The 25,252-nt window shown below is 36.6% G+C and overlaps 2 protein-coding genes across 4 annotated transcripts in view; one reads left to right on the top strand and one right to left on the bottom strand.

Annotated features, from left to right (window-relative positions):
• The first annotated feature begins 1,597 nt into the window (after window positions 1-1,597).
• On the top strand, window positions 1,598-11,547 carry SVIP (small VCP interacting protein). The gene is made up of 4 exons (XM_010381054.2): window positions 1,598-1,768; window positions 3,620-3,670; window positions 4,193-4,306; window positions 8,563-11,547. The coding sequence occupies exons 1-4, from the start codon at window positions 1,715-1,717 to the stop codon at window positions 8,575-8,577; spliced, it is 234 nt and encodes a 77-aa protein (XP_010379356.1). The 5' UTR covers window positions 1,598-1,714; the 3' UTR covers window positions 8,578-11,547.
• A 7,103-nt stretch (window positions 11,548-18,650) lies between these two features.
• Window positions 18,651-25,252, bottom strand: part of GAS2 (growth arrest specific 2) — a 178,615-nt gene continuing 172,013 nt past the window's right edge. For 2 of the 3 annotated variants that reach the window (XM_030918690.1, XM_010381052.2), the window contains one exon: window positions 18,651-19,859. In XM_030918690.1, the coding sequence (XP_030774550.1) occupies window positions 19,641-19,859 (219 nt within the window). In that variant the 3' untranslated portion in view covers window positions 18,651-19,640. The remainder of the gene's footprint in view (window positions 19,860-25,252) is intronic. The other variant, XR_004053711.1, reaches the window with a different exon arrangement.

Raw genomic sequence — 25,252 nt, 5'->3', positions numbered from 1 at the left:
GTAGAGAAAGGGTTTCCCCACGTTGGTCAGGCTGGTCTTGAACTCCTGACCTCAGATGATCCAACAACCTTGGCCTCCGAAAGTATAGGTGTGAGCCACCGAGACTGGCCTGCTTTTTTTTTTTTTTTTTTCCATACATTTCAGTGAGACAGAGATAGGGCTTACAATTTCAAGTTTTCTAAACACAATGCTAAAGAGGAGGTGAGTAGTTATCTTTCTCTTTTTGCAACAGAGAACCTTCACTTCTTCTTTACAGATTTTTATTTACCCTTAGAAAGGGCCCATGCAATCGAATAATAGTTTTAAAAAAGCATCATCCCTTATTATTTAAGGAATAAACTACCGTTTCCTTCAATTACATGGAAGAATTTAAAAAACATTATGGCTTTTGCAAAACATATCGTATATTTCATTTATGTAAAACTTAAAAGACTATAGTGATATTATTTATGCAAAACTTAAAGACTAAAGTGATATTAAACAAATTAATAGTTTCCTGGATCTAGGTATAGGATAGAGTATTGAATGGGATTGGGTACAATAGAAGATTTTTGGATGATGGAAAACTTACATATCTTGAATGTGGTGACCACATGTTTGTTAAAACCAAGTGAACTCTACAATCAAAATAAGTGCATAATATTATATATAAATTATACATCTATAAAAAATTAACCAGTAAGAATATATATCAAAAAGTTGACAATGGTTTCTGAGATGCTGTCACTATACATCCTACCTTTTTGTAATGTTTGAAAATTTTCCAATAAGAAGAAATAACTAATAGAATGCAAAAATAAAATAAAATAAAATAAAAGCATTTGTGTGGAGACGAGATCAGTAACTTCAGTATCACCTGTGGGTTTACTGGAAATGAATCTCAGGTCCCACCTTATACTTGCTAAATCAGCATGTAAATTTTAACTAGTTGCCCAGGTGATTCTCAGACTTATTAAAATTTGAGAGAATGTCATTAAAATATTTCTCAATAGATGAAACTTTATTATTTCTCTCGGAGTGATAAGTGACTCCTAAATACCAGAAACTAGTGGAAATCTCAACTAATACCATATTTATGACGCTAGATTCATCGTCATAATAATGGATTTTATATTCTTCCCTCTGTTCTTAGTGCCCATTGTCACTAAGAAGGGAGCAAAGGGTGCTGATGTTGACTTGGAATTTGGGCTTTAATTTCTAGGACACCAGAGTCCCATCTCATAAAAAAGGTAGCATGAACTACCCAGAGTTGTGCCACTCACTCATTTGTAAATGGTAAGGCAAGGTTAGCAGGAAGAGCTTTGGAACCGTAGCGAAGCTTTTCCATTCCTTCCCTGCGTTGCTACCCACAGCAGGTGCTTCCTGGAACCTAGGCTTTGGCCACAAGCCCTGCGCTCTCGGGGCGGGGCTAGGTGGAGCTGTGGGTGAGGAAGGGGCAATGCCTTAGTGGGGCGCAGCTGAGCTGTGGGGACTGGTTGGTGTCGCGAGAAGAGGGGGGCGGTGTCGCGAGAAGAGGGGGGCGTTGCCTCAGAGACACGAGACGGGGCGGAGCCGCGGGGGTGGGGGCGGGGCGTTGTCGCAGGGGTGGAGCCGAGCCAGTGGACGGTGGTGGGGGCGGGGCAAGCGCGGAGGACTAGGGACGCGCTTCCCACCGCGCAGTTAGCGCCTCCTGGCCTGGGGCGGACCCGGTCAGAGTTCTCCAGTTGTTGTCCCTATGGGGCTGTGTTTTCCTTGTCCCGGGGAGTCCGCACCTCCCACGCCGGACCTGGTGAGTAAAGCAGGTCCCTGCGTCCGCCGGGCTGCGCCTCGAGCACCTGTTCTGGGGCTGCGGGGCGGGCCGGGCCGTTGGACCTGGGGGCGCAGGTCGAGAGCCCGCGGGGGGGACCCTGCTGGCGAGGACGGGTGGACGGGTCAGGAGGGTCGCTGGGTCCTGTCAGAGCGACCTAGGCCGCCGCCTCCGTGTAGATCTCCACTTTTGTAACAAAAAATTGTTCAAAGGCGGCTGTGGCGTCTTTTACCTTCCACTGACTTGGGCTGCACCGGGAATTCGTAGGGCGCCGGCGCACGCAGAGGGCGTTGCGCGTGGGACATTCTAGGGGATGCGGTAGATGGAATTCGGCGCAAAAAGACATTGCTTTCACTGGGAGCTCTTTAGTCGTCTAGGAGAAGTGCATTTTCAACTGTGTCTACCATCTTTTAAAAGAAGGTGCTCAGAAAGTCGCTTATACGCCTGAGCTTTATCGGATATGTTATTTTAATGATTTCTTTTTCGTATTTATCTCATTATTTTACGTTCTCCCTTTAAAATAATATGTAGTACAAAGTGTCCAATTTGTAATGTTGTATTTGACAAAAATGCTGGACACCCAGTTACATTTGAATTTGAGATATACAAGTAATACATTTATAATATAGTTTTGTGCCTTGCAATATTAGGGATCTAGTTCTACAAAAACATTACTCATTGCTTATCTGAAATTCAAATGTAGCTAGTAGGTGTGTGGTACAATACATGTACACTTTTTGTAGCTTTCTGTTAACAGTATCTTTACATTGGTACTGCTTACAGGGAGTTAACATAAACCTGTTTCTCTTCTCTAAACATTAGTTGAAGAAAATGAAGTATTTAGGGAAGTACCTTAACTCTTCAGCTATTATAGATACTAAAAATTTAGTACTTATAAATTTGATGTGGGAAAGTTCAGCTTCTCTTTGTTGCTGCTACTGTTTTAAATTATGTTGATTTTGTTGTTCTGGCTGTTGATAAAATATAACGTCAGATTTGTTAAGCCCTCCCCCCATCCTCATGCTATACCCTCTTGATACCCTCATGATAACCACACGGCTCACTACTTGGATGTCACTTTATTAGTGAAGCTTTTCCTGACCACGTTAAACAAAATATATTCCCCACAATACCACCCACCCATTCTCCCATTACTTATCTGCGATACCATCTGAGAGGCATTTACTTATTTTGTTATATTTGTCTGTGTGCCCGCAATTGGAATTTGTTTCATTTGGGAGGTGACATTTACCTATGTTTTTACACTGCTGTATCCCAGCACCTAGAAAAAGGGTTTTATAATAAGTAGTACATGGTCTAGAAAAATAACATTCACTGTTTTCTGATATGGAGCAATACCTGTCATGAAATTACTCCAATCCTTCCCTCCTACACACTGAGATTAGCCCACTTCATGCATTAACCTTTCCTAAAAACACCAGGTTACTTCAGACTCCATTTTAACTGGCAGTATCAAACCATGTATTTTCCTTCTTGTATTTGTAAACATTATTTGTTTCATTATTGCCCTGACTAGCTTGTAGGCCTTTTTATTTAAAAAAAAAAAAAAAGAGAGAGAGAGAGGAAAAAAAGAGAGAGTAAAGAAATGATTATATAGGCAAACCTTGTATCTGTTTTAGCATGTGCTGATTTGAAGGTATATTGATTAGGAGAATGAAATTCAGAAAGTTGAGTAGCGGCGTTCTTTGTGGGACATTTAGGGCCAGTACTGAATATTTTTGTAAACTGTTATAGTGCCTATGAAATAAATGTGTATAATTTATTCACAATAATGTTTATTATTTTAATACATATTTTTACGCATTTCCTTAGGAAGAGAAAAGAGCAAAGCTTGCAGAGGCTGCAGAGAGAAGACAAAAAGAGGTAAGATTAAAGATCAAGTTTTGCCTCCTTAGATAATTTTATACTTTATTCTTCATAGATGTCCATAGCTAAATTCTCTAACGTAAATGGCCTTTGATATCCCAAAAATTTACCTTTAAAGGTAATTATTTTCAATTTCAATATTTCAAAGAAATAAAGGTAATTATTTCCTTGTTTGTATGAGTTGCATTAATTTATATTATTTAATATGTGAAAACTATCATATCTTCTCTAAATTCAGATACTCTTTTAGTAACATCCTTCCTTTTAAAATGGCTGTGCATTGTAAAATACTCACAGATGTGAAGCAAGTTTAGGGGAAAATTTGTACAGTTACAAAATACCCAGTGAAGAAATGATGTTTTATGTAAGGCTGTTGTAGAAATACTCCTTCGTTACCAAAAATAAACCAACTCCCTACCCCCAAAGAAAAACCTAGAAAGCAAAGATAGACAAAAAAATGTTTTGCACACTGGACAGATTTTTGTTGTCTTTCTGTATTTGTTATCAAATTTCTTCAAGGCTGCATCTCGGGGAATTTTGGATGTTCAATCTGTGCAAGAAAAGAGAAAGAAAAAGGAAAAAATAGAAAAACAAATTGCAACATCTGGGCCCCCACCAGAAGGGGGACTTAGGGTAAGTGTTAAAATTTTCTTGTGCTTAACTGGCATTTTAAAAAACTTAAGTAGCAATCCATTCAGTAATTTTCTCCTGAAATGTATTATCAGAAAATTTTGAAATAGTTTAAAATCATGAGTAGTAAATATTGGAAGTAATATCGATTTATTTTAACATTTATTGTAATCAATTAGCTTTTTTCCCCAAAATGAAATAATAGATGTATTATTTTAAAGCTATATTTTAATACTCTTATGCTTACTACTAATCTTAAATAATCCAAAAATTCAAGCAATATGGAAAAGTATAAAGAATTATAAAAGTCATCTGAGTATCATTTTGACAGACATAATTTCTAACCTTCATTTACATATCTTATTAAATTGGATTACACTATAAATTCTGAGCTCTTTTTACCCATTGATTTGGAATCTTTGATCTTTCCATTGCCACCCTTTATTATAGTTACGTAAATGTTAATTTGGGTCACAGAATGTATACAGGTCTGGGTATCATACACATACCTCCCAAGGTATGGATCACAGAACTAGACATTAGGAATATAATGGTGGACAAGTTAAGCAGAGTCTGTGAATGCTGGAGTCTTTACAGTCTAGCAGGACTTTAAAGGATTTATTTTTAAAATCCTTTCAAATTACATAAAGCTCAGGAAAATAAGGGTTCAGATATTAAGAATTTATTCTTGGTCCATTTTTTAAAGTAAATATAGAAGTTAGTATATTTGTGAAAATGTCTTTAATTTCAGTTATTTATATTTAACTTGTCAAGGATTTGTGAGTACTTTTCAACAGATTCATTGTTTTTTCTCTAAACTACACACGCACATACCTACACATGTACATATACACGTATAGTTGCCTACATGTAGATACTCTCCTAACTTGTGGGTCAGGCAGCTTATGAACACCCTGAGCAGTTTATTTTGGCTCAAGAATATCACAGAAATAAGAATGTGTGTCTGTGTATTTTACTATTGTAAGTTACTTCATCTAATACCATTTAATGAATGAAATTTTTTTAATAAAGTTTGTTTTCTCATGGTGAACTTTTAGCAATGTATAAGGTAATTAGTTTCAATATAAGATAAATAAGTCTGACCATTTTGCTTATGCTTTTTATAATTCCATAATAGAACAGAATAGGTCTAGTGTAAAGTAAAACAGTTGGGTGATAACAAGGTCAATTCTTTATCAGAAATATAGATTCTTTCAATATTCTGTTGAGATAAAGTGCTGTTTCACTAGGTGTACTTCATATGGGGTTCTCAAAAACAAACACAAAATTACAAAAATTAAATTGTAGGACTGGAAATAATGTTGAGATCCACTATTTCACAGTAGAAGTCGTGAAGGTATTAAGTTAAAGTCATATATAATGTTATAGGAAAACGATACTTTAATCAACACTTAACCATAATTGAGAAGACACTTATTTCACAAGTTCTAACCTAATGAAATTAACATCAGCTTTTAAACTGTAAGAAAGAGGCTTTCTTAAACTTGAAGCTTGCACACTCTGAAGTCTATAGATTAAAAAAAAAATAGCCCTTATATTATCCCTTCAGAAGTGCTCAAAATGTAAAATGTAAAACATACCCAATGTTAAATTTAGTTCCTGTTTTTCTTTGTGTACTGTTCTTGGAAGAAATCTCTCAAACTCCCTTAGTAAAAATTACCTTCAGGACCATGAAACTAGATAGTAGCAGGAGGATTTTCTCCAGTGGCTCACTGTCATTAGCCACTGCTGTTGTCCACTGTGAATAATTTTTCCTTGGAATATTCCTCATCACCTATCACTAACACACTGGCTTCAAGGGGCATGCTTCATTCTGCTTGACACATGCACAACATGTCGAGAGCATCAAGCGAAAATCAAAATTCTGGAAGGCTCAAGGATATCAAGGGAAAAGTACAAGGCAGAAGTACTTAACCCTCAAAACTCTTGTCCTGTGGTCCTTTAAGGGCTCACTCTATCACCCAGGCTGGGGTGAGATGGGAATGGCTCACTGCAGCCTCAACCTCCCAGGCTCAAGTCATTCTCCCACCTCAGCCTCCTGAGTAGCTAGGACCACAGGCACAGGCACATGCCACCACACCTAATTTATTTTTTATTTTTGTAGAGACAGGGTCTTGCTATGTTGCCCAGGCTGGTCTCTTAACTCCTGGCCTCAAGTGATCATCCCATCTTCTCAGCCTCCCAAAGCCTCCCCCTCTCAGCTGAGATTGCAGGTGTGAGTGACTATGCTTGGCCTCTTCATGTAAATGTTACATGCATGGGTATTCTGTCCATTGGACTCTGAAGTTGGTAACCACTGACTCGTTTCATGGGCTGGCCTGAAGTATAGGTAGAGTCTTCCTAAGGTAGGAAAGTTAGGAAGACTCTCCCTTAGGTAGAGTGCTGCATCTTTCCAGGGTAATTAGCATGGGTAATGCTGTCTTCTGACTTCTTACCTGAAGAAGTCAATGTGATGATGGCATTAGGATACAAAGTACTATCAGTAAAGGATATAGCAGCACAGGAGTAAGGGAAGACCTCTAGGACAATTGCTTTCAACCTTAGCTGCATGTTGGAGTCTCATAGGCAGCTTTCAGAAAGGATTGTTCATTGAGCTCCACTTCACACCAGTCAGAGACTCCGAGAGTGGGGTTTAGCCATCAGGAGTGTTTTAAGCTTCCCAAGGAAATCTACTGTGAACCCAGATTGGGAATCACTATCCTAGCGTTTATAACACTTGTCCTAAGAAAGATGTTTTGGAAGATAGAGTCTCATGAATAAATGTTTAAAATGCTAAATTGTATATTGTAGACTATGTCCCCTTCTTAGAGATTAAAAAAGGTACAGAATTATGGCCTCTAAGAAATTGTACAATGAAGGAAAGTTTACTTGGATTAATCTTTAATGTTGAAAATTTATTTAAACATAGATTTTATATATATGGATAACACCCAATAATATTCCTTGGATGTACTTGGAAAACACTATCAAGAGATTGCTAAATATCTCTGTTTCTATCCCAGTGGCTCTTCAGGACCTATCACAGATTTAATAGACTTGATTAAACAAAGGAGCAATGGAATATTTTCTCAACTCAAGCAAGGAAAAGACCTTGCCAAACCATTTTTTAATGGTTTCTACCATTTCTTGACTCCCTGACTCAAACAAGGATTTTTAAATTTTTGTTTTGTGGTGTTTTATTTTGTGTTCCTTTACTGAATATTGGATATTTAGGATCTTGCTACTGAATAGCAGGTTCACTGTGCAGTGGTTACCAAATTCAGAGTCCAATGGACAGAATACACATGCATGTAACATTTACATGAAGAGGCCAAGCATAGTCACTCACACCTGCAATCTCAGCTGAGAGGGGGAGGCTTTGGGAGGCTGAGAAGATGGGATGATCACTTGAGGCCAGGAGTTAAGAGACCAGCCTGGGCAACATAGCAAGACCCTGTCTCTACAAAAATAAAAAATAAATTAGGTGTGGTGGCATGTGCCTGTGGTCCTAGCTACTCAGGAGGCTGAGGTGGGAGAATGACTTGAGCCCGGGAGGTTGAGGTTGCAGTGAGCCATTCCCACCTCACCCCAGCCTGGGCGATAGAGTGAGACCCTGTCTCAAAAAAAAAAAAAAAAAAAAACCAACAACAAAACCCCAAAACAAACCCAAAAACATTTAACGTGGAGTGAGTTTATTACTTACAGATTGGCAATAAGGGACAACAGAAGCCTAGGATTCATTATAAGCTTGTCTCCCAAGGAAAACTGCCTGGGGTTGATGACATCTGTGTGTGCCCCACTTGAACCTCAGATGAGTGCCCTGGGTTTTATGACCTGGGGGTTAGAAGGGGAGGTACTACATGACTCCTTGGGCTAAAGCATTGAAGGACCTCCTGTTTTTAGGGAGGGACTGGAACAGAGCTTGAGCTATTCTGGCCATTCACTTGCTATCCCAGGATGTTACATTCCCAGCACATTTTACAGTTGTTCCTGAAAACTACAGGCAAGACAGTGGGAGAGAGCTATCCTGCAACTACCCACCAATCTGACCAGATATTTTGTCTTCTTTATACTTCTAAACTATCACCTTATTTCAGGCTTTGGACTGTAATGTAAAATTTTATGAATAGCTGCTATTCAGAAAAATCATTTTGCATTTCTGTGTCCCATATTCCTCTTTTTACTTGTTTGTTCAATAAAATATTGTTATGTAACTTGAAGTAAAATGTACTTTTCTGTCTCTTTTTTATCTTTTCTAGTGGACAGTTTCATAAAGCATAACATGAGTAGAAGAATCTACTGCTAATAACTGTTTATTATCTGCAATCAAGTGGACTTCATCAATTTAATTTCTTCTCTTTGAATAAATGAAGATTCAGATTTTGTAATATTATTGCCCTTAAGTGCAATGCTAAAAAAAACTTTGATTTTCAAGCTTAGAAAATGGCTAGACTTTTCATTAAATACTAATTTTCCTACATTTGCTCTTCTGCAGTTAGTGGGTGATTTGCTATTTTTCTTAGTAATTAAAAAATGGAACTAAATAGTGAATATACATACATTGCATGTAAAAATTCTGCATATACCTCTAAGATTAAAATTTGCAGTTGTCTTTTCATCCTTTGTAATATGATCTAACTACTTATATTTGTGCTGCGTCACCTTACATCTGTTTTTATTTCACTATATATGAAGACGTTTGATTAAACTTATGGACTTAGTGCCTTTAAACTGATCATCAGGGAGAATCTTGAAAAAATCATTTGAAGGGCTGATGTGAAGGAGCACTGTAAAGTTTTATAACTTACTAAGTAATGAATATTCTTAGGCAGATGTTAAATTTTTTCTAATTCATTTTTATTTATGTAGCTTGTAAAATTAACATACCATGTTTTACATTATGATAAAGGGTTTTTTTTTGTTTGCTGAATTTAAAATTATATATTAGTGATACCATCAGAGGGCAGTGATGTTCTAGTGTATATTAAATTCAGCTCTGTAAAGATCTTTGTAGTAATTGAATGAGTTTAATAATCTGGATGGGTTATAATGAGTAGTAATATATTTGTCCATATTTCATAAGTAGTGTTAATCTTGTGTACTAGAGCTTCATCATAAGATTTATACAGATGTGAAACTGCCAAGGCAAGTATGAATGTATAAAAAAACATGTAGTAGGTAGTGTACTTACAAAAGGTCTACTTCAGATGTAAAAATATTAGGAGGTAATTCTGTACAATGCATAGTCATAAACCTTAACGTTGTTTATTAGAAACATGAATTTTATAGCATTTTTTGTTTCTCCTATATAATACACTGAAATAAAACAATTGGTGTTAGCTATTAAGGCTGATAGCTCTTTTAAATGGCAAGGCCACATGTTGAGCCCTAAATTAGAATTTGCAGATATTAAGTGCCAATAGAAATTTTAAGTTAAATCAACCAAGTTCACTTGCTTTACGCAAAGGAAACTGAACCACTATCTTCATCTATCCCTCCCACAAAACTTATACTGCGGTGTTCTGTACATGTTAATTGTAAAAAGTTTGAACTATTATACAGGTCTCTTGACTTCTCATGGAAAAATTATTTTTTCTATTATGGTGTGAAATATTCTGTGAATAGGAAAACATAAAATTTGACTCAGTTTTCTTTATTCTTTAGAGGATTCATGCTGTTTTTGTTCATAAAGGATAGTGAAATCACGAATGAAAATTTTTGATTTTATTAAAATGATTTTTTCAAGGCAAAAAGGAAAAGGAATGATCAATAGCTCAGTGCATATAGAGCTAGAGCATATCATCCTTGAACTCTGCAAATCCTTTCTCCTATTTTAATATAGCAAGAACAATTTTCTCTTTACTGCATCTTAAAGAATTAGTACTTGGGTTGGTGTAAATGACTTCCTTCCAGGGAATCATGCCCTATTTCTACCAGCAGTTCATACCCAAATGTCATGTTTGTCTATTGTGAACCATGAATGATACTCAGATATATTACTTTTTGGGAAAAATGGAACATGTTACTTCCAACCATGGCCTGTCACCATGAGTGTGATCAGCTTTCTCCAAAACCACGTGGGTTGCAGTGGCTAAAGGGTGGTACCCAAATGTTAGGAACAGTGTTAGGAAAGGGCAAGGAAAAAGAGGTGACTTGGTGTCTGATGAGAAACCAGTAAATGACTAAAAAAAAACAGTAAATGACTAAAAACATGACTAAAAAATTATATATATAATATATAATTATGTGTGTGTATCTACACAATATCTGCAAATTCTAATTTATATGTGTGTGTGTATACGCATAGTCCAGACATCTCCCTCATAAAATAACCATCAGTTCCTATGAAAACCTTAAGTGGAAGCCAATTTCCCATAGTAAATAATTTAGGAGAAAATTATAATGCTTAAAATGTTGCTCAAAACCCCTAACTTATTACTAAACTATAATTGGAACAGTAAAATGCATATCTGTAACTATCATATCATGATTTAAAAATTGCTTAAACCATTGCTGCGTAATACTAATCAAACTTACGGCTGCTAACAAAAGTTGTGAATTATTACATGTCCCCTTTGTAATGTGCTGCATGTTTTTTGAAACATCTCTATGTGTGTGTTTGTTCCACTGCTGGTATTTGGAATGTAATTTTAACAGTTCCCACACATGGTTTGGTTATAAATTCTGTATTGCCTTTTAGGGATATAAATATACATGTTTTTCTATGTAAAAATTAGCTTTAGCTGTCTAACAAAATTTTGTCTTTACTACATCCTTAATACTTAGAACCTGAGTTGGTGGTTAGGGAAACCTCAGGAACATTTTAATCACATTGGGATTCAGAATAGCAACAGAACCAAACGTTTTTTGGTGTGTTCATACAATCCCTGGATTTATAGGTGGATTTTCTAGAAAGGAAAAATGATGTAATTAGTATCCTGTTTTTTTCCTGAAGAAATAATACTATAATAAAAATTCTATCCTCTGTACCCCAGGAAAATGGACATGAACCTTGAATTTTCACTTTCTCCAAATGTTTTTTTGTTTTCACTGAAAAGTATTATGCGATGTCTTTAGAAGACAAAAGCAACTCTTGCCAGTTTTGAATACTTTCTGCATAAATAGACCAGTAAGAGGTAAGTAGCCATGACTGCCTATATGTGTTGAGACATAAGGTATATTTCTTTAACATACCCAAGCAAGCATTTCAAATTCTCTTAACTACTATACATGCTCTAAGCTAATTCAAATATAGTATTATGGCTTTTTTCTTCAATTTTCTCGAAAGCTACAGACACAAGGCATTTGTATGTATAACAGACTTCGATGAAGTTTTGGTGCCAGTAACTCAAACACTAAGTTTCCCATTTGACATTGCTTTTTATTGTCCTATTCTCCCTCTTCCAGTTATGCTTCATCTTGCAAATATAAACTTGAAATGTGATTACTATTGCCTACATTACTCCCGTGGATATCATACTTTTTTGTTATATCCTGAATTGTATAGAATTTTTTTTTTTTTTTTTTTTTTTTTTTTTTTTGAGACGGAGTTTCACTCTTGTTGCCCAGGCTGGAGTGCAATGGCGGCGATCTCGGCTCACCACAACCTCCGCCTCCCAGGTTCAAGTGATTCTCCTGCCTCAGCCTCCCTAGTAGCTGGGATTACAGGCATGTGACACCACGCCTGGCTAATTTTGTGTTTTTGGTAGAGACGGGGTTGCTCCATGTTAGGCTGATCTGGAACTCCTGACCTTAGGTGATCCGCCCTCCCTGGCCTCCCAAAGTGCTGGGATTACAGGCATGAGCCACAGTGCCATGCCTGCAATGGCTATTTTTATAGTACCAAATTTGTGTTGAGTTTTGGGTTAATGTCTTCTAGTTATAAAAACAGGTTTGATCCATTCTTTGCAAGCACCTCAAACTTATCTCAAGTGGAACTAATTAGTTTTGCATACAGATTGGTGCTATCTAGGCTATTTCTCTGAAATTTATCTTGTCATATAAATCAGATGTCAAGGAGTTACGCTAAACTCCTTTTCCTATCTAACTCCTAAAATGTCCTTTTCTCTGTCTGTATTTCTTAGACATAGTTACATTATAAGTAACAGACATATTTAAAGTAGGTTAATACCAAGTATCTCATAGGTAGAAAATTCTCATAAGTTCCACAAAAACTTATGGAACTAATAAATGACTTTAGCAATCTTGCAGAATGAAAAATATATGAAAGTCAATTCTATGTTTATATTCAAGCAATGAACAATCTATAATTGAAAGTAGGAAAACTTAAATTACAATATCAACAAATATTTAGGGAAAAAGAAAACTGTAGACATTAAAAATGACAAACATTGCCAAGAAATTAAGATCTACATGAAGAAACACTGTATGTTTTTGGATTGGAAGATGGTAATTCTCAAATGGGTCAGTAAATTCAGTGCAAAATCCCAGCAAACTTTTCTAGAGAATTAAGAATTCTTATTAAGAATCATCTTAATAAGATGATCCTTGAATTTATATGGAAATGCAAGACTTAGAAAAACCAAAACAATTTTGAAAAAACAAAGTAGGGAAGTACTAGCCAAAGCAATCAGGCAAGAGAAAAAAATACAAAGCATCCATATAGGAAAAAAAGTTGTCAAACTACCTCTCTTTGCTGACAACATGATACTATACCTAGACAACCCTAATATCTCTGCCAAAAGGCTTTAAAAGAGATAAACAACTTCAGTAAAGTTTCAGGATACAAAATAAATGTGCAAAAATCAGTAGTATTTCTATACATCAATAATATTCAAGTTGAGAGCCAAATCAAAGAATGCAACCCAATTTACAATAGCCACACACACAGTAACTACCTAGGAATGCATGTAACCGAAGAGGTGAAATATCTCTAAAAGGTGAATTACAATACACACTGAAAGAAATAGCAAAATGTTCCATGCTTATGGATTGGAAGAATCAATATCATTAAAATGGACATACTGCCCAAAGCAATCTAAATTCAGTGCTATTCCTATCAAGCTACTAATGTCATTTTTTCACAGAATGGAACAGAATAGAGAATTCAGAAATAAAGCTGCACAACTAGAGCCATCTGGTCTTTGACAACGCTGATGAAAATTGGCAATGGAGAAAGCACTCACTAGTCAATAAGTGGTACTGGAATAGCTGGCTCGCCATAAGCAGAAGAATGAAACTCAAGATGGATTAAAGATTTAATTGTAAGATCTCAGACTATAAGAATCCTAGAAGAAAACCTAGAAAACACTATTCTGGATATCTGCCTTGGGAAAACATTTATGCCTAAGTCCTCAAAAGCAACTACAACAAAAACAAAAATTGGCAAGTGAGACTTAAATAGTTTCTGCAAGCAAACTATCAACAGAGTAAACAGACAATCCACAGAACGGGAGAAAATAATCACAAACTGTGCACCTGATAAAGGTCTAGTATGCAGAATCTATAAGGAACTTAAACAGTTCAATAAGTAAAAAATAACCCCATTGAAAAATGGGCAAAATACATGAACAGACACATCTCAAAAGAAGACATACAAGTGGCCAATAAATGTGAAAACATGCTCATCATCACTAATCAGAGATATGCAAATCAAAACCACAGTCGGATACATTTCACGCCAGTCAAAATGGCTAGTATTAAAAACTTGAGAAAACAACAGATGCTGCCGAGGCTGTGGTGAAAAGGGAATGCTAATACACCATTGGTGGGAATGTAAGTCACTCAGTTCAGCCACTGTGGAAAGCAGTTTGGAGACTTCTCAAAGAACTTAGAACTGGCATTAGACCTGGCAATCCCATTACAGGGTATATATCCAAAAGAAAATAAATCATTCTACCAAAAAAGACATATGCATTCATGTACGTTCATTGCAGCACTATTGACAATAGCAAAGACATGGAATCAACCTAGGTGTCCATCAATGGTAGACTGGATAAAGAAAATGTCATACATATATGCCATGGAATATTACACAGCCATAACAGCAACATAATCATGTCCTTTGCAGCAATATGGATGCAGCTGAAGGCCATTATTCTAAATGAATTTATGCAGAAACAAAACCAAATACCACATGTTCTCACTTATAAGTGAGAACTAAGCATTAGATACTCATGGATGTAAAGACACCAACAATAGACACTGGGGACTACTCTAGAGTGGGGAGAAAGGGATGAGGGCAATGTTTGTAAAACTTAACTATTGGGTACTATAGTCACTACCTGGGTGATGAGATCAATTGCACCGCAAAGCTCAGCATTATGCAATGTATCCGTGTAACCTTCATGCGTACCCACTGAATGTAAAATAAAAGTTGAAATTATCTTTTAAAATTGCAATTTCTGAGAAAAGTAGGAAAATTTATACTATCTGATATCAAAATGTACTATAAAGCCACAGTAGTCAAGATAGTGTGGTATTGGCCTAAGGATAGCTAGCTAGATCAGTGAAACAGAATAGAAGGTTTAGAAATAAACTTACATTTTTTACAGGGCACTTCAATGGAGAATGGGGAAATAATATTTTCAGCAAATGATGCTGGGAAAACTGAATCCATATGCCAATAAAATTAAACTCAAACCTTTAGTTCACACCATACACAAAAATTAAAATGTATCATAGAGCTGAATGCAGTAACTAAAACCATGAAACTTCTAGATGAAAACATGGGAAAAAATCATTACAACCTTGAGTTAGGCAAAGATTTCTTGGATATGACACCAAAAGCATTATTAATTTAAAAGATAAATTGAACTCCATAAAAATTTTAATTTCAAAAGCACTATTAAATTTCAAAGACAGCTGGGTGCAGTGGTTCACGCCTGCAATCCCACCACTTGGGAGGTCAAGGTGGGTGGATCTCTGGAATTCGTGAGTTTGAGACCAGCCTAGCCAACGTTGCAAAACCCCGTCTCTACTAAAAATACAAAAATTAGCCAGGTGTGCTGGTGTGTGCCTGTAGTCCCAGCTACTCAGGAGGCTGAGGCATGAGAATTGCTTGAACCCAGGAGGTGGAGGTTGCAGTGAGCCGAGATTTGTAGTACTGCACTCCAGCCTGGACGATATTCCGTCTCAAAAGAAGAGGGAGGAGAGAGAGGTGGGGGCAGGGAGGCGGGAGGGGGGGGAGGTGGGTGAGGAGGAGGAAGGGAGAGAGAGAGAGACAGGAGGAGAAGAGAAGAAAAGAAAGAAAGGGCAAATTGCAAACTGTAAATAAGTAGCTTACATCCAGAATTTATAGAACTCTTACAACTCAGTAAGATAATCCAATTAAAAATGGGCAAAAGATTTGAATAGTATTTCACAAAAGAAACCGTAAAACAAACATTACTACGTAGGTGTTCAGCTCCGTTAGTCGTTAGAAAAAAGGAAATTAAAGTAAAAAACATGATCTCCCTTTTTCCTCCAATGGCTATGATTTGTAAAAGTGGAAATACCAATTGTTGGCAAGGATATGGAGAAACAAACTAGCGTACATTGCTGGTGTAAAGAGGAATTGGTCCACCCATTTTAGAAAACAGTTGTATATTTCTCAAAATGGTAAAAATAAATTTCCCAAAGGGCCCTAAAAATAATATGAATTACTTTTATAGGAGGTAAACACATGATATAGCAATGTGAACAGCAGTTATCAGTCAGGCCATTAGTCTTCAATACTTCAAGGCTCCTTCCAACTCTCAGCTACTAAGATCCTTTTATGCACAAAGGTTTTGACACTAGAGATAATAGAAATAACATTTAATTGTGTATCTAAAGGCCTGAGTTTTAGATGCATGTTTAACTTTGATGTTTAACTTTGGGGAAATTTAGCTAGAAAATTTCCTCAACTCTAAAATCAGAGGATTTGAGATAATTTTTTATCTTTCCACTTTTGAGCTTCTATGAATTGGGATTGAGATTTGACCTGTTTTACCCCACTGTGATTAAGAGTCATAAAATAGAATTCTAAGAAAAGAAGAGCATTGGAATTAGAGCCATTACCTGTTTTACCTTAGGCAAATTATCTAAACTTTCTGATGCCTTATGGCCCTTAAAATGCAAAATGAGAGGATTATAAGATTTCATAACTTCATGGTTAATCTGAAGATATTTTACACATTAGAGATGTAGTTGGTTGGTTTCCTTCTTCATATCTAGAAAAACTCATTTCATGCTTTGTTCTGAGAGACAGTCAATGGTCTTCAGAAACCCTAAGGACAAAGATAGCCACAACATGATCCAGAGAGAGCAATCTGAGAAAAGATTTAATTAATCACAAACGAGTTTAAATTTAGTTTACTCACCCAGTGTTTTTAAATGTTCCTGTAGTAACATCTTTGAGGAAGTCAACTCTAGTCGATATTGTCTTTTCAGTGACAAGTGTCAAGTACCTTATGAGGTGGGCATTGTGTCGTGAATCATTTTTGTAACACAGTTCCTCTTTCCTTTGAGCTACTTTGGTGATCCAGAGTTTTCTCCTCATTTTCCCTGCTTCTATTCTTTTCACTAGTACAAAACAATCTGTAGACAAGACAGCTAACAGTTCCTCCAAGTAATTTCTTAACAGTAAAAATGAATACCTCTTAGTGTTCCTGAAATCATTCCTTATATGTCTCTGATTCAAGCACTTTTACCACATATCCTGTAGGTACTATTCTGTCCCCACCCACATCAGGAGACACTGAATATGATAGCAGTGAGTCACTTAATTTCAGAATCAGCCTAGTCTGCTCAATGTGTTGATATTATTTCTCACTGTGGCCTTTTTACTATTTACTTGAACTTCTGGTTTGAGATGTTTCCACTCTGTTTGCAGCCAGATTTCTAGAGTACTTAGACTTTTTATCCTTTATTCATTGGCTATTGGACCCATCTCTCCATTGTCCTTCCTTGGATCTTACATCTAGCTGAGAATAAGGTGACATAAACCTACTTTGGTCTAATGTCCTGGCCAGTCTTCAATAAGGAGTCGAGGAGTAAGAGGCTGAATATAGTCTAATTTTTTTTCACATCCTTGGTTGGTGCTGATTGACTAGCAGCTAGACTCCAATGGCAGTTGTGACCATGTTTTCAGTGACACTTCAAAGACCATCTTAGATGTGGTATGGGTGTCATAATCCTTCCCTCCCCACCAAATATGTTCATGTCCTAATCCCTGGAACCTGTGAATATGTTATGTTACATGGCAAAGTGGATTCTTTAGATGTGCTCAAGTTGATGACCTTAAAATACATTATCTAGGTAGATCCAATCTAATCATGTGATCCTTAAAAGCAGAAAACCTTTCTAACCTATGAGAGAAAGAGGTATGAAGAAAGAAGACAGGTCATAGAGATGCTACATTGCTGATTTTGAAGATGGAGGAGGGAAATCATGGAGCTTAGGAATGCAGGTGGCCTCTAGAAGATGGAAAAGGAAAGGAAATGGATGCTCCTCTAGACTCTTCAGAAAGGAAAACAGCCTTGGTGACACTCTGATTTTAGCCTATTGAAACCATGTCGAATGTCTGACTGCAGAAATGTGAGCTAATAAACATGCTTATTCAACTACCAAGTGTGTGACAATTTAATGCAGCAATAGATAACTACTAATGCAAAAGCTAAAGAGGTTAATATTACTTTTGTTAAGCTGCACTTATTCTTTAATGATGTTGACTATTATTTTAATTTTTGTTTGTTTTAGACATAGGCAGTGAAATTATATTATTAAGGATATAAATATGCTTATGGAACAAATTTAGGCACAGGAGAAAATGTTGATGGAAATATTGTCATTAACTATACAAAGAAATTCAGTGTATTGGGTAATTTAAATATCTTAATCTTTATCACTCAAGATTATATTTTTAAATACATTGGAATTATTCACTGTACCAACGTGACTATCACCTACACCACCTCAGGGTTTTTTTTTAATCTATTTTTTTTTTAGGTTTCACTGACTTTCTCTCCCCGAAATGATTATCATCACTTCCAGCACCACAAAATTATGCCATGCATGTTGTTTAAGAACTTCTCAATTATGTATGTTTTGACTAAATTTGTCATGTAACAAACATTCTTCCTTCCTGACTTTTTGGAGAAAGAAAGGTGAATTATTTTGTTGATGTTGAAAAATTAGTACATGAAAAATTAATTTTCTATCCTTTTTATACTCAGAGCAGCACTTACGTTACTACCAATAATAAAACCTGAACTCTCTACTAAGGAAGACTAACACCACCATCACTCATCTCCCAAAGTGAAGAAGTGCCAGGGAGCCCTAATTTGATTCTTCTTATAACTCTTGGAGAAAGTTGCCATTTGAAAATTAACTTGATTTCAGAATGAGGCATTGATTTAGAGACAGATAACATTTTAAAAATATATCCTTTTAATTCTTGAATGAGTAAGGACAATATTTTGCTGTTTATTGGTATAAAACAGCCCTGTCCCAGGTATACAAGGGTATACGTAAGTCTGTAACATCATTAGCTACAGTGAATTTACTTTACTAGAAAGCGTAGCAAAATAGGATTAACTAAAGATATATTTTTAATAAGAAAATGCTTTGAAATAACATGAAATCAATGAACATTTTGACTGTACAATTTACTCATCAAAGTATCAACGTATGTCAGCTCATGTGTGAATTACACTAGATAATTCTAAACACAGCCATGTGCTCAGCAATGTGTGAAATAACTCATAAGCTATTCTCTAAGGGGGTGTACTGAAAACTTCTAAAAGTACCCCAGATGTTTGGTCACAGATAAGAGATATACTTTAAGGCAGCCTTCCAAGTGAATGTAAACTTTTCTGAAGTGGCCTTTCCAGTAACATATTACTATTGTGAATACTCTGTACTTATTTGTAGTGCTGTTGGATTTTTTTTTTTTTTTTGTAGCACATTATCACACTAATCAAAAATGTAATGTAAAAAAACAGCATAAAAATCTTGCAGTTATAAAAATGTCTAGGGTGCTTTTTACTCATGGATGTAAAGCAGGCACTTTCTGTTGACTTATCTGCAAATCCTAAATGTTCTCTCCTTATAGTGTTTATCTTTAATTAGAATTGTGTTTCTAATAGTTTGTGTTCTAAATACTGTGTTTGCATATTAAGAAATAATAATTTGCCTAAAATTTGGCTAATTTAAATTTGAGTTTAGAATTTAATAGGTCATATTCTACAGAAGCATTAAAAATAAATAGTGCTACTCTTTGAACATTTTTCAATATGATGACATTTTTCTGTCTATCTTTCTCCAAAACAGTTTTCAGAACATAAAACTAAACTGACTATACTGGAGAAGCGGATACAGGCCATTATGAGGGTCCCCTTGTCGTGACCAATTTGTTTCACTTAATTTCCTTCTTAGCCTTATAATTGGCAGAGACCACCAAGTAGTTATCTGGATTCATGTCCTTTAGAGTTGGAGATTTGCTTTGGATAGGGGATGTTTTGCCATCCACACGGGAGATCTGCAGCATTCGGCAGGGGTCGTGTTTCAACAAATACCCTGCAAAAGTTTCCCAGCCTCCTCCCACACGGACCATGACATGTTTGTTGTGCAGCATCTGAAATGAAAAAATATCAAAAGTGTTAAATTATGAAAATTCTTACAGTATCTTGAATCAACCCCTGGTTCTAGTGAAATTAGTGTTTTGGTTTGGATTTCATGACCCATTGTTTTTCTACTTGGTGCACAATGTCTGAGGTAGCATACAGTCTATGAAAGAAGTCCTTTTTTTTCTATGGAAGTGAATTAAGGATAAACATCTCCAGAACCCAGCTTTGCTGTGCTATGGGAACCAGCACCTATGTATAATTCTTTGGTTTAAAGTGTCTGGAGGCTTCTCTCTGACATCTGATGTTCTATTACAGTTCCTATCACTGCCTCTGGTTCCTGCCTACTGACTCAGCTTCATGCTCCATTTTCCCCAGTGGGTTATTCTCCTCTGAATCAGGATTTTAAAGACCATGGAAATGTCTGTTAATGAATTATAATGCTAAGAGTCAGACAAATATTCAATACAAAATAACATAGAAAAATGCACTAAAAAAATTATTGAAGTTTTCCCCAGTCATTGTCTGAGCCCTTGAAGGCAAAATGTTTTTGAATAGGCAAACATTTATGTTTTTCTTTATTCTTTTTCTTCCTAATTATCATAGAATATGTCTTTTAAAACAAACAAACAGCTTACCCTGAGGCCCAGGAGCCATCTAGAGCTCCAACTTAACAAGGTTATTGATTTAAATGTGAAGAATGCATGATTCTTTGTATCTAGTAAAAAGATATTATGGCGGTTTGACATGGAAAACCAAATAATTTGTCATCGACTTCTTTCAAATATCAGAAAATTTAATATTAAGAGGTAATGTTGCACAATCATCAAAGACCCTGCTGACACCCTCTCCTGCCCAAAATGTTATGGATATATATGGGCACTGTAATGTTGGGAAGAGGATGTGATTGTGAGAGAAAGTCTGGGAAGTCACATCATAGAGTCTATAAAATCTGTTTCAATTCTTCTTACTTGGTGTCAGCTTGAGATCTAGACTTTTATTTTGACTCCCAGCCAGTGGGAGATGACTTGTGTTCTTACCACTTTCATGTAGCTTTTGATAAATGTTTTGGACCTGCTTTCTATCTGCCTGTATCTAAAATTTCTGCATGTGTATTTGGGGGTTTCATAGAACTACATTTAAGTGGTTGACATGAAGCAGTTTTCAAAATCAAATATTGTACCAACTAATAAAAATTTAATGAAAAATAGTATTAAAACTATTTGATTTATATGAATTAAATGTATTTCTACTGGTTATTCTCATTTGAGTATTAGAATTTTAGAACAGAAAGTGAAACCAGCACTACTGTCCTGTAGAAATGATGTTTGTGGTTTCTTTTGAATAAATATAGAAATTGACCCTCCCAGTCTTAAAATTTGAGAAAATTACAGTTGTCTTATTTGAGTTCCCTTCTCAGGAAACCAACCATCAGGAGTCCCAGTTAGTATCAAGGAGCTGAAACTTACCAGATCACCGCATCTGGACAATGAGACATCAGACCCCTCATCTGTTGTGATTGCCTAATAGACCATCTGCTCCCTGTTGACCAATTCCTCTTCCTTACCCTTCCCTAATTCCTGTTTTCATGGTTACATATCTTCCCTGCTATATAAATCCTTAATTTTAGTCCATCAGGTAGACGGATTTGGGACGGATCACACAGCACCCGAGTAAAGCCTTTTTCCCTGGAAATACTCATTGTTTCAGTGACTGGCATTCTATGCAGTGAGCAGCAGGACCTACACAGAACCTCGACATTTCAGTAACAAAAGGACCTTAGAACACATCTTCCAGCTGGAAGTCTTCAAACTTATTTTAACATCAGAATGTACTCATTAAACAAAATCTCAGTGAGAATCCCTGAAACATAAAGCAGATAAAAAGAAGGTTTAGCTTGTAACTACTTTGCCTTTCCTGGCCCTGCCAGTGGCACTGAAATTGGCTCAAGTGTTGCACAGAATTAATATTTACTTTTAAAAATAAATAAATATGGTTGGATGTGGTGACTCATACCTGTAATCTCAACACTTTGGGAGGCTGAGGCAGGCGGATCACCTGAGGTCAGGAGTTTGAGACCAGCCTGACCAATATGGTGAAACCCCGTCTCTACTGGAAAGAAAAAAATATGTAAATTAACTAGGCATGGTGGCAGGCACCTGTATTCTCAGCTACTCAGGAGGCTGAGACAGGAGAATTGCTTGAACCTGGGAGGCAGAGGTTGCAGTGAGCTGAGATCGTGCCACTGCACCCCAGCCTGGGTGACAGAGCGAGACTCCATCTCAAATAATAATAATAATAAAAATAACAATAATAAATATAGAAATTGACCCTCCCTGGTCTTAAACCTGAAACTTAAATTTGTCTTATCTGAGTTTCTTGCTCAGCAAACTGACCTTTAGGCAAGGAACAGATGACACCAGACAATTAAATGCCAGACTCCTTGCCCCTCCCTAAAATTCCTGTTTTCCTGCATGTAGCTACATTCCTTCCCCATCATAGAAACCCTGAATTTTAGTTGATCGGTGAAATAAATTTGAGACTGATGTGTTCTTCTTGGCTGCAGCATCCAAATAAAGCCCCCTTCCCTGGCAATACTCATTGTCTTAGTGATTAGCTTTCTATGTAGCAAGCAAGAGGACATAACCCCTGGTGTTTTGTTCACAGCACCATGTTGTTTTACAGATGCAGACACTGAGAACCAGATCTTAGGACCTAAGCAAATCAAATCAGAGATCTGGTTCTCAGTGTCTGCATCTGTAAAACAAGAATCTAACTGGAGTCAGGTTGGACTGAAGCCAGATTCTTAGCACCTGACTCCAGTCTAGTCCTTTTCTCATGACAGCTTTTACTAAAGAAATAAAATCAACTAGGGCTTTTATAATTTTATCCACATATTCATATTCCTACAAGTTTCTGCATGTGTTTTACTACCGCCAGCTTCTAAAACTTGAAGTCAATGGGACAAAAACTGCAAAGGCCAGTGTCAGAATAACACTTGGATTCTTTCTACCACTTTTCAAGAGAACAACTTTGCCTATTTTGAAGTTCTGGCACCTCCCAGCTCTGTAAATTACATTTAAGTCTTGTCTCCAGACATTCTTGGTATCAATGCCCCTGGCAAAATGCCCAAGTCTAATTCAGTGTTTGTGAGCAGGCCATTTCAACCAGAAAGAACCACCAGCCAGAACGGTTTTTAAACAATTCTAGGAAGCGGTGACAGAAACACTTTTCAGCCTGGAGTATACTGGCCATTTAGGCACATATTCAGTTTGCTAATTTCTTAACGAATCAATAGTATTTTGCAAAGTGGATAAAGCATGGAACAGAGTCCCATACCGAATATGAATAATACAGGAATTAAATTTCTGCTCACTTCTTCTTCCACATCCTTTCTACTGCAGATGTTGGTTTCAGTTCAATATTCTTACCACAGTCAATAGGGGAGGATTAGCAGGAAATACTTTCACAATGTATCTAGGTTTACTTTCCTGCCTTTGTAAGAGTAGTCTAATGGACATAATTATATTTTTGTGAATAACATCCATCTCCAAAGTCCAGCTTCATCATGTGAAAGTTCCTTTAATAAGAACTACAGTTGGAGGAGGCATACAGCTTTGTTGATTGATTTTGTGTGACTGTGAGGCGGAGGGATATATTTGTTGTTTTCTCATTTTGAACCCCGAATCTAGATTTTCCATGAGATTATCTCATCCTTTTGAAACTTGCCCAAGGGTCCCATAGAACTGATGTTTATGATTTCTTTTGAATAAACATAGACATTGACCCTCCCAGTCTTAAAATTTGAGAAAGTTAAAACTCTCTTATCTGAGTTCTTTACTCAGAAAATCAGTCATCAGTCCTCCCAGATAGTGTCAAGCAACTGAAACTTACCAGATCATCACATCTGGACTATGGGAGCCAGGCCCCTCCCCCATCATGATTGCCTAAGGGAACACCTGCTTCCTGTAACCAACTTCTCCTCCTTACCCATCCCTAATTCCTATTTTCCCACACATAGTTACATATCTTCTCTGCTATATAAACTCCTCATTATAGTCAGTTGAGATGGATTTGGGACTGATCTCCCCATTCTCAGCTGCAGCACCTGAAAAAGCCTTCTCTCCTGGCAACACTCATTGCCCAGTGATTGACTTTCTATGTGGAGAGCAATAGGACAAAGACCAAACCTCTGGTGTATTGGTAAAAATTTCCCTTTGATTGTGGTTCTGTAGGCAATAACTGGAGAGGTGTTTTTCTCCAAAGGTATGAGATGACCTCCTTCCACTCCCAGGCTTTTAAAGGAAATAATGAACAGACAATTTATGCCTACATTTTAAAAACGTGTTCCACAAAATTAGAGAATTGTTTTCCTTTTAGAAACAGATGCAACTTCCTGTAAAACATTTTACATGAGACACTGCTTTATATGGACACCTTAAGAACGGGACATTACTAATAGTAAAATCAGATATCAGAGGTTTCTTTCTCTTGGCAGATTTCTATTAGGTATCGGCCTTAGTAGTTTGTTTGCATTTTCCAGTTATTACAAAGACAGTTTACATTTTTCCTGATCTTCTCTATGGACCTAGTCAGTGCTCTGCAGCTTAGGTCCTTATAAATTTATCAGAACTATAAAATGCTTCTCTCTTTCTTTGAAGGAGTCGTTTTTTTCTTTTCTCTTTGCTTTTGTGTTTCTAAGCTACACTGAAAAAAATGACAACATACATAAATATACTATTGCCTTTCACTGAATGCTTCCTTGATGCTGTATTTAACAAGGGTGTGAGTATCCATGATTCATGTACTTACCCATGATACTTAAAACAGAAAGGACTTTCTACATCTTCAAAGAGAACATTGATTTCATATTGAAGAGGAGTAATTGTGGAATCCATTACCTTTCCTCATGCCTCATTTTGGCTACTCTTGGGAGATGGAAGGGTTTTAGGTCAATATTATGAGGTTTCCACAGCAAATCTTACAAACTCTCTCCATGAAATAGGTGGCCCTGTCTGTGGATATACTCTAGAAAACAGATTTTCAATTCTGAGTTATTCTTGCTGACGTCTCAGTTAGATCTTGCTAATCAGTAACCTATAATTTGCTAAGAAAGCCAGTGGCTAAGCTGTTCAGAGGTCTCAAGCATGGGATTAAGATATTAGGGTCATACAAAAGATAACAAGTGTTGGCAAGAATGTGGATAAAAGGCAACCTTTACACACTATTGGTGGAAATGCAAGTTAGTACAGCCATTATGGAAAACAGCACAAAGATTCCTCAAATTATTAAAAATAAAGGTACCATATGATCCAGCAATTCCACCCCTAGGTATATATACAAATGAAATGAAATCAGTATGTCAAAGAGATATCTGTACTCTCATGTTTACTGCAGCACTATT

This window comes from Rhinopithecus roxellana, chromosome 15 (assembly GCF_007565055.1).
Source record: "Rhinopithecus roxellana isolate Shanxi Qingling chromosome 15, ASM756505v1, whole genome shotgun sequence".
Classification (NCBI taxonomy): domain Eukaryota; kingdom Metazoa; phylum Chordata; class Mammalia; order Primates; family Cercopithecidae; genus Rhinopithecus; species Rhinopithecus roxellana.
Note: the sequence above shows the minus strand (reverse complement) of the source record. Positions and strands in the feature narration are given on the sequence as shown.

Bases quoted from the DNA above. Each gene is read 5' to 3' on its own strand.
- SVIP (XM_010381054.2), top strand. From the start codon at position 1,715: ATGGGGCTGTGTTTTCCTTGTCCCGGGGAGTCCGCACCTCCCACGCCG. The intron at 1,769-3,619 runs GTGAGTAAAGCA...GCATTTCCTTAG, and splicing joins CACCTCCCACGCCGGACCTG to GAAGAGAAAAGAGCAAAGCT. The intron at 3,671-4,192 runs GTAAGATTAAAG...AATTTCTTCAAG, and splicing joins CAGAGAGAAGACAAAAAGAG to GCTGCATCTCGGGGAATTTT.